General features: G+C 42.6%; 1 protein-coding gene across 1 annotated transcript in view; it reads left to right on the top strand.

Moving 5' to 3' along the window:
- Positions 1-2,129: 2,129 nt before the first annotated feature.
- Positions 2,130-14,861, top strand: part of clcn2a (chloride channel, voltage-sensitive 2a) — a 67,087-nt gene continuing 54,355 nt past the window's right edge. Inside the window, exon 1 of the mRNA XM_036138182.1 lies at positions 2,130-2,426. Coding sequence (XP_035994075.1) covers positions 2,376-2,426 — 51 coding nt within the window. The 5' untranslated portion in view covers positions 2,130-2,375. The remainder of the gene's footprint in view (positions 2,427-14,861) is intronic.

The following is a 14,861-nucleotide window of genomic DNA, read 5'->3' as shown; positions in this document are numbered from 1 at the left end:
TAATTGAACAATCAACATCATGAAGCACCAACAGACTATTTACAAGAATGAATCACACTGCATAAACAGAAGAGATCACAAGCACGTATTGAGTTTGTTTGGAGCAGTGATTGTTATAAAGTTTAAGAGCTGCTGGGAGGAAGGATCTGCAATCAGGCTCCTTTGTGCATTTAGGATGCAGCAGTCTGGCACTGAAGGAGCTCTCCAGCTCTGCAACGGCTTCTTACATGGGGTGGGAGACACTGTCCAGCAGTAAAATGCCGGAGTTCGTTCATTTCCTACGATCTGCACTGAGTAAAGGTGGCATCCTAGAAGAGAGCTGGCCCTTTCTGAGGCACTAAAAGGACAGACTGGGCAAGGTGAGCATTAATCAGAATAGGATTTCTAATATCACCACTGCTGACAGCCCTTCAATTCAGATTTGGAGGAATCTTGACGGTCCGAGTTTAATTGACTGAGCTTAAAAACAATTACAGATAATTGTTTTTTTTGTTTGAGAATTTGTGAATAAACCCAGCAAAGAAGAGATTAAAGTCAGAGCAGCAGTAGGAAGGTTATGGGTAGACTCTACCTTCCGTGGTGTGGTTCCTTGCAGCAGCAGCTTATCTGTAGCTGAGAGGAAGCGGCTGGATAAGCTCATTAGGAGAGCCAGCTCTGTCCTGGGATTCCCCCTGGACCTACCTGGGGTCCAGAGACTGTGAGGAAAAATAGCTCCACTGATGGACAGTGTCTTCCACCCCCATACACGGAGCCGCTGCAGAGCTGGGGAGCTCCTTCAGTGACAGACTGCTGCCCCCCAGATGTCCTAAGGAGCGCATCTGCAGGTCCTTCATCCCAGCTGCTGTTTGACTCTATAATCTCTGCTGCTCACAACAAACTCACAAAGTGAGTTTACAAACATGCCAATGATTGCACGGGTTCTCGATCTAATAGTGCATCATTTACACTGTCTCTCAGATGCTAATTTCCTTTGGCACATGCTTTAGCTATTCTGAGGTGTTTGCTTGTACAATCATGCATTTACAGTTTTCTCACATCATTCTGTAAATCAGCTGCTGTCTTTCCTCTGATTAACTTGAATATTGCATTTTTTTTTTTACATAATGTGTGCATTGTGACCTAAATGTGCCAAATGATCAATTAACAACTTAAATATTGTTCTTTTTTTGGCCTTTCTGATAAGTTCATTCTCTTCTGTTTTAAAACCTAACTTTAAATGAGCTTTTATTCATGTTACTTATTTTAGCGTGTAGCCCTGGCGTATCCTGTCTACGTGTTTTTGCCACTGTCACAACCGGTTTACCCCATTGTGGAACAATAAAGGTATTTCTGTTTCTATTTCTATTTCAGATTGTAGCTGTGTTAACAATGTAGGTTGTTGTATGTACGTTTACACAGAAAACCTGCTAGTTCCTTTAAATCTTGAATTGAAAACAATTTTAAATTGTTTAATTAATCTATAATGAAACCATTAAATCAAATTTTGATTTTCAAAAAAAATAAAAAAATAAAATAAATAAAACTTTCACTCTGTGTTACAGTTCAAGCATTTCTGGGAGGCCCCTGATAATTGGACCAATCAGGAAATATGAGCCAGGTTTGACCGCTGTAATACAAATGAATGATTGTCCTGTTATGTAGAAGGTTATAAATAAATAACTTTAGACATGGAATGTTTTAATAAAATCTAAATAGATAATTACAACATGTCCACTACTAATACTCCTCTTATATTGTTTATTATAGTTTCATTTCCTACCAGAAAGAAACTTCTTGGTTGAATGACAATAATTTAAAATAGTCTAAACTTGCTAGAGGTATGCATGATTTCTCCTTTCTTTCTGAGTCCCGGTTACAGGCCAGCCTCAATTGTTGTGATTCTTTTCTTCTTTTTTTCTAATCAATCAAGCTGGGTACAGGAGCAGGGAGCAAAAAAAAACACCCCTCTAGAGTATACTGTGTTATGTTTAAGGAGTGACGGATGATGCTACCTGTGCACACCCGGGTCCAGAAAGCATTAGTGGAAAAGTCCTCCAACAGCAGCTCCAGAGAGAGAGAGAAAGGGAGAGAGGGAGAGAGAGAGAGAGCATCAGAGTTCAAGTGGAGGAGGGAGGCAGTGTTTCGCTGTAAAACCGCATCGCTGCTGTGAGGCAGCAGCCGGCTCTACCTCTCATCTGGCTCACACGCCGAGGCAGCGGTCCTCTGCACCATGCGGGCGGGCCGGTGATGACAAACCTGTTACACGCCGCTCACGCGATGGCAGCCAGCCGCACCGGGTCCTCTATCTCTCTCTCTCTCTCGCTCTCTATCTTCCTCCTCTGAAGATTAATTAGCCGGAGACGGGATTTTGGCCTCTTAATGAGGATCTTGCAGCGATGGTGAAGGGCAAAGCAGAGGAGCGGACGCTCCAGTACCAGCAAACTTTGGTGAGTTTCGTGGGTGTGATGTCATGGATGATGTTTGCAGCCGCAGGACGGACGTGTTGGGCTTACACGGAGAACGGAGGCGCAGCTCCTGTCTGCTCTGCTCTGTCCTGCAGGAGGACAGGCGACTGTGCCTGCCGCTGCGTTTTACTACCACCTATAGCGTGTACGGTGTGAAACGCTTCTGGTGTGCTCTTAAAGCAAACGCAGGGGTCCTCTCTGCGCCCTCCCTCCATTCACCTTCATCCACAGGTGTTGCATCACTCTGGCCGCCTGCACCAATATAATTAATTCCCATAAGTTTACACCAGGCCATGTGAGCAGGATTGCATGCATTTCCATCCACAATCCCTTAATGTGTGAAAAAAGTATCAATTAATAAAATGCTTATGTGCTCGAAATACCCCTTCATCCTTTCTGCCCTTCTCGCCTGCTGGCCCGGCCGGATCTATGAACTAAAAGTTGAATGTTTCTGAATATTAATTGCCTCCTGCACTAGTTTCCCATCCATGTCACTACAGCACTGACAGTGATAGCCTGGAGCACTTTATCTATATTCAGATAAAAGGACAGAGAAACAGCCAGGCAGTCGGGCAGGAAAAAAAAAAAAAAACCTGTGGATTTGTGTCATCCCAAATAGATGTATGCATCTGTGATCTATGTGTCTCATCTTCTGTTTAGCTTTTTTTTTTTTTGGTTTGTTTGTTTCTGCCTAAACCCATTTGCACGCATGGATGCACAATTTTCAGACATTAGATCTGTTCGTCGTTGTGTTTTCTCGCAGCTGTGTCGGGCCCCTGATGAACACGGAGATGTTTCTCCCCCCTCTTGCTGGTGTGAAGATCGATGTCATGCTGGGTTCTCAGTAAAAAAGATCAATAGCAATGTAAAATGGCAGTGTGTGAAGATTGGAACGTGCTGTCTGTACACGCCACCTCTGTCGTTGACCATCTTACTCTGATCAGTTGATTTATTGTTAACCCCTCACACACCGGGTCCTGTTGCCAAAAATAGCCTCGTATGCCTGTGTGTGTGTATCTGCAGTTGAATGCTGGTGCAGTAGCAGCGCTATTTATCACATTTCTTTCCTCAGGTGAAGCGACGCATCTGGGTTTTTGCTTTCCCCCCCCCTTGCACACTGAATGAGATTTAGAGGTTGATAATCACCCGCTGCAAAAGCCACGGGAAGAAAAAAAAGGAAAACATTGATAATCTGATGAGTGATGATTTTCTTGCGGGTTTAGCTGCAGCCCCAAAATTGGATTCTGATGTTGACAAAAGGCTCTTTTATGGTTTTTACTGTTTGCCTCGGGCAAGACTTAGGCGACTTTGAGTCACGTGTTTGCTCGGCGTTTGGCAGCATGGTGCTGCGGGCCACATGAGCAGACGTCACCAAGCCTTTAGGGGACCTCTCAAGGAGGATGGGTGACAGAAACATAATTTCTCCGTTTACTTTCTCAGCAGTTACATATAAGTATATAACAGCTTTATTGGCATTAAATGACATAGTCGGACTGCACAGTGGGGCAGTGGGTAGCACTGCTGCCTTGCAGCAAGAAGGTCCTAATCTTGCCCTGGGTCTTTCTGCATGGAGTTTGCATGTTCTCCCTGTGCATGCGTGGGTTCTCTCCAGGTTCTCCGGCTTCCTGCCACAGTCCAAAAACATGACTGTTAGGTTAATTAGCCTCTCTAAATTGTCCTTAGGTGTGAGTGTGTGCGAGAATGGTTGTTTGTCTCTGTGTTGCCCTACGACAGACTGGCGACCTGTCCAGGGTGTACCCCGCCTCTCACCCACTGACAGCTGGAGATAGGCACCAGCACCCCTCATGACATAGACATGTTAGAAAATGGAAATGGAAACATATATCCATCCATCCCTCCATTTTCTGTCACGCTTATCCCTCATGATGTCGCGAGGGGTGCTGGTGCCTATCTCCAGCATTTAATGGGTGAGAGGCGGGGTACACCCTGGACAGGTCGCCAGTCTATCGCAGAGGGCAAAATGGACATTTAGACTTTAGACTTTAGACAAACTTAATTGTCATTTTGTATGCACTGAGTGCCTACAGAACGAAATTTCGTTTGCATACAGCTTGAGAATTTCAGTGAATTGCAGTGGATTTCAGAATAATGCAACTTTGCAGGATAGTTTCAGGATAAAGTGCAGCAGTGATTTCACAGCACAGCGATTGAAATGTAAACCATGCAGGACAAACGTGGTACAGAGTCCAGTTTTAGCTTCAGCAGTTCAACAGTCTGATGGCAGCAGGGAAAAGGCTTTTACAGAACCTGGTGGACCTGCAGGCTGCAGCGAATGCTGCGGAACCCATAATGAAGGTGGCATATGACATGTAATGAAATCAAAAGTTTGCATCTCCTGTTACGCACGAATATACAAACAATAGTTAGGCGCTGTAGATAAAATAAATAGTAATATAATGAAGATTGATAAGAAACATTTGAGACAGTCATAATAATAATAATAATAATAATAATAGCAGCAGCGTGGAATCTAGCAGTAGCAGGAAGATAGCAGCAGCGGACAAATGTTGTACTGGTCAGAAAATGTTCACTGTAGGAGTTAATGCTGTATCTGAAATTATTCCTTAAAAACAGCTGTCAGCGGGAGTTTATACTTGTCACAGCTGACAGCTCTGAAGGACCACGGCTAAAAGCTATGTTCCACGTGGGAGGTACGGGTTTTCATCCACCTGCAACGCTCGCCCGAAGGCATCAGTCTGAAAAGATGATGAGCTGGTTGGGACGAGTCTTTGAGGATGTTTGTGGCTCTTATTGAAGCGTCCTGAATTGGCAATCTCCTCCAGAGAGGGCAGAGGGCATCTGGTGATTTTTCGTTTTTTTTTTTTTTAGAGCTGTATTTATGAGCCTCTGCAGGGCCATTTTATCTGCCGCTCTGCTCCCCGCATCCCACACCGAGATGCAGTAAGTTATAACACTCTCGATGGTGGCACGATAGAAGGACGCGGGTAGCTTCTGGTTCAATCAGTTTTTTTACAGAAAACTCGCAGGAGGTGCAGGAGGTGCAGACGCTGCGTGGGCCTTCGATGTTATCGGCCACCAGCATGTCGTATTACACATGCAGCAATAATGTTTTATTAGAACCAGCGCCTGAAAGAGTGTAGCCTTTGAACACCCATTTTTTTGTTAATGATTTTTTTTTTTTTTTTAAATCAAAGCTCTTACATAGCCGGGGTTCAAGATTTAGAGGGACAAGAGCAAAATGTGATTTGGGTGCTAATTTTCAATTAAACCCAGCTTCAACAACACCACTGTTGTTTCTTGGGGTTGTTTAACACCCCTAGGGTGCCACTATGTCAGAGTTTCTTCCCCTTTTGTCCTCACATTAGGCACTTCATATTACTTATATAAACAAATAAATACATTTATAGCTGTAAATACATTGTGGAAGCAATGTTGTTTCTCTGACTTTCTCGTTTAGTCTAGCAGTCATGTAGGGCATACAGCTTTTTAATACAGGCTCAATAGTGTCTGTCAGGCTATTGGGCCATGTTTAATTGATCGATGATCTTTGACTTAAATGGTTCTAATTGGCTGTGCTTACAAGAAACCACAGATAACTGTGCGTAAAATGTGACTCCTGTTCAGACACAAACCACAAAGACCATATAAGTAGTGGAAATAAGTCCCGACTGTCAAGCTAGCCATCAAACTAAAAAAAATTTCCTTTAGAGGTCCAGCACAGAGATGGAAACCTGACAATTTTCTCTTTATTGTCTGTGGTCAATGATAGTTGGGTGAAAACTGACTTTTTTTTTTTCCCTTTCAGGAAATGCATTAAAATTAAGATCTCCCACCACTTTCAGCATGGTAATGCATCAGCCAACAGCATGACTGGTTAAATCCCTTTTATGTCCTGTTGGGTTCAAAAGTAATTTCTCTAACAAATCAATCCCTTTTATTTGTCACAGTTCTTTGGGAAAAAAAACTGTATTAGTCAATATCAGAATCTGAAATTGCTGCCAGGTTGTACTTTTTTTTATCCTAAATGCATCTAAAGTCTTAATTTAAAAGAAAATAAAACGAAATTTTGCATTAAAAATAGGCTCACTATTGATTCATAACTCCCAATATGATGTTTTGAGACCCGTAGTCAGTGCGAGAAGCCAAGCAATCTCTGGAAGGTCCCGTTAGGCCTTGAGTATAGCTTGTTTGGATTGTGCTGGCTCTCACTGTAATAAATGAAGGGCATTTTCTCTTAATTCTTGAAAACTGATTAAAAAGCATTTAATGTTTCTCCACAAACATCTTCCTTTAAAAAAAATGGAGACTGGGTGTGGTTTGGTGGCGCAGTGGTTAGTGTGAACGACCCATGTGGGGAGGCCTTAGTCCTCGACGCGGCTGACCCAGGTTTGACTCTGACCTGGGTTACTTTGCTGCATGTCCCCCCCCCCTCCTCTCTTGTACCCCCTTTCCTGTCAGTCCACTATATGGAAAATTAGCCACTAGTGCAGTAAAAAAAAATGGAGACTAAACCAGACAGAAGAAATGAAAACCAGTTGTATGAGTCAAATAAGTTCTTTATTTTAGGCTGTAGCCGCTGTGAAATGGTCAGGTCAAGGGCAGGGCATGCTGGGACATCAGTCAGCCGATCGCCTGCTTTGTGTCTCACGGGATGGAGGACTGGAAGTGGTAAATTAAAGAAGCAGCGGGTCAGAAGCTGAGGAGAAAGGAGGCGAGCGGATTGTGTCGCGGCAGTTTGTTTCCAAGTGTTTGATTATTTTTTTATTTTTCAATCTTTGATTTTCCGTGGAAGCTTTTTCTCCGAGACGTGGGCGGTCTGGATGTGTCATAGGATTCGCCCGAGCGGCTACATGTGTTTTCTCTTTTCAGGAGCGTGGGCAAGGTTGTGCATGGGCATTTGTGTGAGTAAACGTGTGCTTGTGTGTGTTAAAGTGGAAGAGGTGGGGGGGTGGGTGGGTGGGTATGTTTTTTTGCGCCCACACATATTCACCTGCCTACACACGCAAACCTCGTACACCATATCAGTGACAGCAGGTCTGTCCAGCAGCGGGAGGCTTGAGGGGTTTAGCTGCTGCGAGCATCGTCCACCTGAGAGGGAGAGAAGCCACTCCCCTCTGCCTCTGCCTCGGCACAGGGCACTGCAGCACTGCAGAAACGTACCGTGCGTTCAGCACACACGCTGCCGCCGTCTTTAAAGGACGCACACGTGAGAAGGCTTCTCCGTGAGGAATCTGCTTCACGCAAAAAGTCCACATACACCCCCTGCTGAGAACCATCCCTCCTTCCTTTTAGATCTCTTCCAGTCTATTTGTGCACGTATAAATATTTAAAGCCACTCCACTGCATTATTATTTTTTTTTTTGCGCTAAACATGCACAGAGGGATGAAATTAAAAGGACGCAGAACGTCAGCGGACCTGAGAGGTTTCACGTTGCTTTACACTGAGCACTCGCAGATGCACATCAGCGTGGAGCGACTCTTTACACGGATATTACCAGGCCGCTCAAAGTGCATCACACAGAAAGCGGACACAGATCGTCTCCGCAGCTTTGAGCCGGCGCTGTGTCCACAGAAAGCTAGACTCAGCAGTGTGAGATCTGTGCCTTCGCTTTTCGTATTGTTTGAAGTGTCACAGAGCAGTTGGGCTGGTAAATAGCAGCAGGCTGTTTACAGTTTACTTCTGTCTCTTTGAAGGATTGCGGCACGCTGAAATTAACCAGCGTTGCTTCGCTTGTCATTTCCATCATTCAGACTCTCCTCAGGAGACTATTATTTGTTTTTTGTTTTTCTCCTGGAAAGGGAAGTTAAACATTGCATTGGGGTTTAAATTGCACGTGATGCGTATGCATTTTTAGCGTCTCCATTGCTGTCGCACAAAAATTGCTGTCTCTTCAGGGAGGTCTGGTTTCTCCTTGTCAGCACTCTGCACACTTCTTACACATACAAACGCACACACACACACACACACAAAGGGTTTGGCTCGAGTCCAGTCCAGATCCTGTCACCTCCCAATTGTGCTGTTACCTGCAGACACTGCTGAGCGAGATACTGCAGGGACGGCAGACCGAACGGTCCCCAGTTGGCCAAAATTGGATCATTTTCATTCAAATGTCTTCACAGCCAAAACAAATCTTAATTCCGGTTTCAGGTCCATGTTTGAGACGCTTCTTTGCATCAGAACACCGGATTACAAAGATTGCATTACTTACTCAGCATGCCACTGAAAATGCTTCAGAAGTCTATTAATTGCCCCTTCATTTGAGGAGTGCAGCATCAGAGAAACAACGACAGCATTCAGAAAAGTGGAATCATAGTACCAGGATGGAGACACGCTGTTTCCAATACTTTTTTAATACTGAGGGGCTCCGGTACTTATCTCTAGCAGCCAATTAGAGAGAGGTAGAGTACACTTTGAACAGGTCACAATGATCCTCTCTTGGTGACCTGTCTAAGGTCTACCCCGCCTCTCACCCATTTACCACTTGAAACAAGCGCCAGTGACAAATCAAGACAAAAATGTTATAATATCTAGAAGGTAGCAGCCGAGGAGGGGCAGTACCAAATAAATGATGAATGAGATTTATAAAAGATACACATATAAAAAGCTTCTTTAAAAGGTGAAAACTTTGGACTTATTTTTTATAAGATTACAGATGCACAAGCGTCATTTTTTGAAGCTAAGTGATGTTTATGCAGGGGAAATAAGTACTGAAAACGTCAATGTTTTTCTCATTGAATATATTTCTATCAGGCCTATTGATTGAGTATGAAAATTAATACCAGATGTTGATACTCCACACTACAAGACATTAACACATGTCTTCTATCCTATTGTTATGTCTAATAAAGTGGAATGAGACATTGGGTACGTTTTTAACACATGAAGAAAAGAAGCTGCAATAAAAAATCTGATACCCTTAGACAGCATTCCTGCTTCCCGTTAAGGCAAGTTAATATAATCTGGTTTAGTCCTAATTAATACCCCAAAAAGACATATTTATGATGAGTTGAAGGTGCTTCCTTTTACACATTTAGGATAGGTCTATAGGCTATAGTTTCGCCTATTTTAGGCTCCCTTCAGAATGAGCTGTTTTTAGCTGGTCGCCCCAGCTCAGCGTTTACACTCGCACTTTATGTACCTGAAAATGGCTGCAAACAGAGGCACAGTGGTACATCAGCAGTACATCTTTGACCTTGAGTCAGACCAAAAAGCGGAAGAAGTGATTAATCAGAAGACCTTTCCACGAGCCAAGAAGTACACGGAGAGAGATTTAGAAAAACATGGAATCAGCAGCAAGAGCTTTCCCCTAAAAAAAGAAAAAAAAAATAGCTGCTTTATCACATAAGATTTATGCCCATTCAGAATTTGCTGCAGAACATTTTGACAAGGCAATTATGAATGAATATAACCTGGTCAAACTCGTTGGATGTAACTTCCCACGCCCTGTTCAGAGGGGCGATGTCAGTGCACATGGGCCCTAGAACACCCTAACAAAAATTAAGCTTGGAAGCGAGGACATTACGGCGCGGGACTGTTTTTACGGTTATCACAAGAGCAGACTCCACAAAAGTGTAGGATGGTAATAGTGACAAATGTTTGTAGACGTCTGCTTTTATCCTCCAGGATGAAGAAAATAAAATCAGAGTGTTTTTTAAGCATGAAAATGATCCCAAACACACAGACAAGAAAAACTCTCATTTGGGTTTCTAGAAAGTAAATAAGGCTGCTTTAGGATCAAGTCAACCTCGACCCTAACTTAAAATCAATGAAAAATACTGAAGGCTCCATAGGTTTTTAGGATTTACATTTTGAAAACAGCTTGTGTGGATGAATGAAGTGAAATCCCCTCTGATCAATGCACACGACGGATTTATCCACGCAGTCAGCATCATAAAGATGTCACTATAAACAGAGGATTTTTTACAGAGTGGTGCATACATTTCAATAAGCATGTTTAATACATAGTCCCAGAGCCATTTCACTTAATTTCACATAATGTATGGTCTAATTTGTGTTGGGTTTTATGTATGTGTGAATTAATGTGTTTTGTGACTGATATATAGGGAACGTTTCATGTTAACAGCCCCTTCGCAAATATATTTATATTGAAGAGCACTAACTTTTTCAATGCTTACTTTCTCTGTTGCATCGTACTTGAACAGACAGTGTTGCAAAAGTGGTGGAAAATACAAGCAGAATGGCACCAAAAAACGTTGAAACTACTCAGACAAGCGGTTCAAGATCGTCAGAGATTCACAACACACGCGTGCCCAAGCTACATTTTGTGTTATGTACGTTTGTCTGACTTTAATCAAAGGCGTGTTTTCCCCATAACCTTAAAGATTCTTTTAAGTCATGCTTGCACAAGCGTACGTGTGATTATCCCGTTTGTTCTACAACAGGCTCAGGTTGTAGAACAAACGAGGAATCTCACGGCGGACGTGGCTCAGGGTGTGCTGCAATCACGAGGATTGGCAGATCAATGTCACAGTGTCCTAGAGAAGCAGACTGCTGACCCAATACGCTTTTAATGGGAGGCGATGCCACCCTGTGAGTGCAGAGCATGAATGAAATGCAGCGAAGTGTGGACGTATTGAACAGTGGGGCAGAATACAGTGCTTGCGCCTCAGATTTCACTTCTTAAATCTGAATCACTTTTAGACTGTGTTTTTTTTTTTATCTCTCAGCCATAAACTGACATGTCAGGTTGTTTTAGCAACCTGCTCCAGCTTTGGTGCTTTAAGGTTGATGGGAGCGTAATCCCTGAGTGGATGTGTGCTAAAAATCCAGTTCTGTACTTAAGTATTTCTTTGACAGGGTGTCTGTTTCCCCGCTCGCTGCCTATCTCTTCTGCACATCGGGTCTTCAACCTCTGTGCCTCTCTAAGGTTATTATCTTGTGATGCTGTGGATTTTTCTCTTGTCTTGGTTCCCCGCGCGTGCGTATCCCTGCCCGACTGCGTCGAGACTGTGCACGTTTAATTCTCTGCGCGTGTGTGTGTGTGAGAGAGAGAAACAGCCCTGACTCACGGGGAACCATTCTGAAAAGTGGCCCGCGCTACCTATATTCATTCAAATGTGGAAGGCAGGATGACTCAGATTGTCCCTTTCCTCCTCTAATTCAATTTTCCGTCTTGTCCCTGGAGGCTGTATGCTTAAGATTAGACGGCGTGTTTGTAGTGTTTTTTTGTAACTGGTCTCATCAATGTGTTCCCAGCACGTGTTTAAGTAATCAGACAACCACAATCATACAGGATCTGGAGCATCCATCATCAATTCATCATCCTTCCTGTAGAGATGAGGCACTCTGCGGAGGAAAAAAAAAAAGAGATTGAAATCATCTGATGAATATTTATTGTTAAAATCAACGGGCACGAAAGCTTTAGATGTTCCTCGTGGATGTTTTTGTCACATGCCGTAATTGTCCCGTTTGAATACATGATTTTGTAACGACTTGGAATTGGCTGTATGACGGACAATTTTCTTATGTTTACTTTTATTTTCTCCTAGACCCGTATAAAGTGTCTCGCAAACATATTCATAACCCTTTGGACTTATTCCCATTGAGCCACACTACAGCTACATCTGTATAAATTGTATAAAATGTGCTTTATCTGAATTTATGCAACACAAAAACATGTAGTAGAAGTAAATGATACATGGTTTTCTTTTTTTTCTTCTTTTTTTAAGGTCTGGTGTGGTTGGGCTGAATACATACGAGCAGACCACACTTTTCAGATTTCTTTATAAAACATTTTAAAATCGATACATAATTTCACTTCCTCCAAACAACTATGCGTTTGTGTTGGTCTATTGCAAATAAATACCCAATGAAACATTCTTAACTATGTGATTGTAAGGTCACAAAAGCAGTGTATTACTTAGTTAAAGAAGATTAACTCAGCCACTTTGTTTATTTGGTGGGATGCTTAAGTTTGGCCATTAAATGAAAACGCATTGTGAAACAAGGACGGCGATATACCGCCGGAAAGCTCAGAATAAAAGATAACATTGAAAAATGCAAACTGAGCGTAAAAAACAATGAGACTGAAGCAACAACAACTGAACACAGTAATTAGTCCAAAGATATTACAAAACCTATAGCCTGAGAAAGCAGATTGTCTGACTTAGCAAATATGACACAGCGAGAGATGTGTGGAGGGGGTGGCGTTGCTTGCTGGGAACTCTGCGGACATGCAGAACAGTCTCTCTCTCTCTAAAACCCAACATGTGATCCAGCGCAGTGCTGCTGTACTAAAACGCTTCTTGGAAAATTTCTCCTGGAAAGATAGATCAACCTCAGAATGTGAAGATATTTCCTGCTTGTGAAGAAGTCGTTCACAGGCCCCATTTAGAGGCAATACAGCTACAACAGCCGAGGTTTTAAATCCATTTAGGGCCTCTGCTGCCCCTTTACTTTGCCTGAAACGTGGAGCCGTACTCCTGTTGGAAAAGATGAGACTTTGAAACAGCTTTTCACTAAGTGGGGAAGCTGTGTTGCTCATCTAAATCCTCCTTCATATTGGGCTTTAATGAAAGTGCCTGCTAAACACATTGGGCGTCTGTTAAGCCTTTTTAATGCCTTAAAGATTGAATGGTAACAATAAGTGTTAACTAAGGTATCCACATTGTGTCTCGGCTCATCCCCTATACCCTCTTATTCTTGCACTTCTCTCCAGCTACAAAGACATATGTGGCAAACATCCATATGCACACACTCAAGCTGAAACACGGAAAAGACCGAAGCATGGCCACTGAGAAAGTCTGAAGCTATAACATAAAAAGAATGCAGTGCAGAAGTTTTAGACTGCATCGTCGTCGTTTCTTTATAGTTTCGGGCTTTCAGGAAGGTGTTCTTTTGACTTCGGCTGCTTTTTCACTTGTTGTTTTCCAACCTTGGCAGAATGTTGTGCAGTGTGTGATTTAAAGAAGAACGGTGGACAAGTGAACGTTGAAAGAAGACTATCTGCTGCAGATGATTTTATTTCTATATTTTACAGCTGCTACTTTAAGATGCACTTCTTATGAATATCATATCTTTAGGACACGGTTTTCATCCTTATGGTTTGTTGCCTTGAGGTTAAATGTTACAGTTAAAACCAGATATTGATATTCACTGTAAAAAACAAACATATTGTTTTTTTTTTTTTCTTTACTGTCTGACTTTAATTTAGAATAAATGTTTCTTGTTTTTGTCAAGGTTTTGTTTACTGATGAACTCAGGACGCACACACGGGACTAAAAGTTTGAGTCTTTATTGAAGGAAGTATGCTGGGTGGCGAATGATGAAGACCGGAGGTTCAGGACTGCAGAAGGTCAGGGATGAATGTGATGGCAGGAGCTGACGGCCCGGAGACAGAGAGTCCACACTTGCAAGGTGCTGCTCGGCTAGCAGGCCTCATAGCACTCAGGTTAGCCGTTCATTGGAGACACCAGGGCACAGAGCTGAGCTTCACCAGGGCGGCTAGTCAGGTTAGCAGAACTTGAGAGACACCAGGGCACAGAGCAGAGCCTTTCCAGGATGGCTAGTCCAGTTAGCAGTTCTCTGGAGACACCAGGACACAGAGCAGAACCTCTCCAGGAACAAACAGTGAACAAACAGTCTTTAGAGTGACTGACAGGACTAACCTTAACAACAGGAGCAAAACAAAGCTTCCAAGGCAAAACGGGGACTGGCATGGAGAGGTGTGGAATGATGACGGCCCAGTGCTGAACTGAAGGCAGAGGGAGGTTTAAATAGAGCACTAACAGGTGAAACAAGGGTCTGGCTAATTGGCTGGTAAATGATTATCAGGTGTGACTGACTGCTGAGGAGGTGAAGTGAAAAATGACAGAAAATAACTGATGACTGAAAACTAACAATAAATAAAGTCAAACCTAACCCAAAAGAGATGAAAAAATGAAAGTAACAGAAAAACAAAGCCAAACCAAAACTCAACCATGACAGTTTTAGGTTAGTCTTACCAGATGTATACTATATCTCTCTAGAGCTTTTTTATTATTTTAGATGTTTTCATGCTTTACCTTTAAACAATGTGGAAACCCCAGATAATGTAATCACTTTGTGAGCTTCTTATAAGTTTATTGACAGCATGTGAGTTAAATGAGGGTAAAGGTGTAAAATAGAAAGATCCTTTATTTGTTCACAGTGAGGAAATTCACGTGTACCTGAAGAGTTTATTTACAACATAAGAAAAAATGCCGTATGGTTATTAACAATAGCATATTTAAGAGATGGAAATATATAAATTTTGAGACAAAACCTCAATTAATTGTTTGACATTGTGGGAATATAAATAAAAATAAAACAGCCAAGATTTTGCGAAGCTAGCTGCAGACCTTCACAAGTTTGGTTAGTGCTTGGATACAGTTTTGAGACGCATGGAGGTTTTACGTTTTGTCCAAACAGCACAGATTTAATGTCAGACAAGGAGA

This window comes from Fundulus heteroclitus, chromosome 6 (genome assembly GCF_011125445.2).
Source record: "Fundulus heteroclitus isolate FHET01 chromosome 6, MU-UCD_Fhet_4.1, whole genome shotgun sequence".
Lineage (NCBI taxonomy): Eukaryota > Metazoa > Chordata > Actinopteri > Cyprinodontiformes > Fundulidae > Fundulus > Fundulus heteroclitus.
Note: the sequence above shows the minus strand (reverse complement) of the source record. Positions and strands in the feature narration are given on the sequence as shown.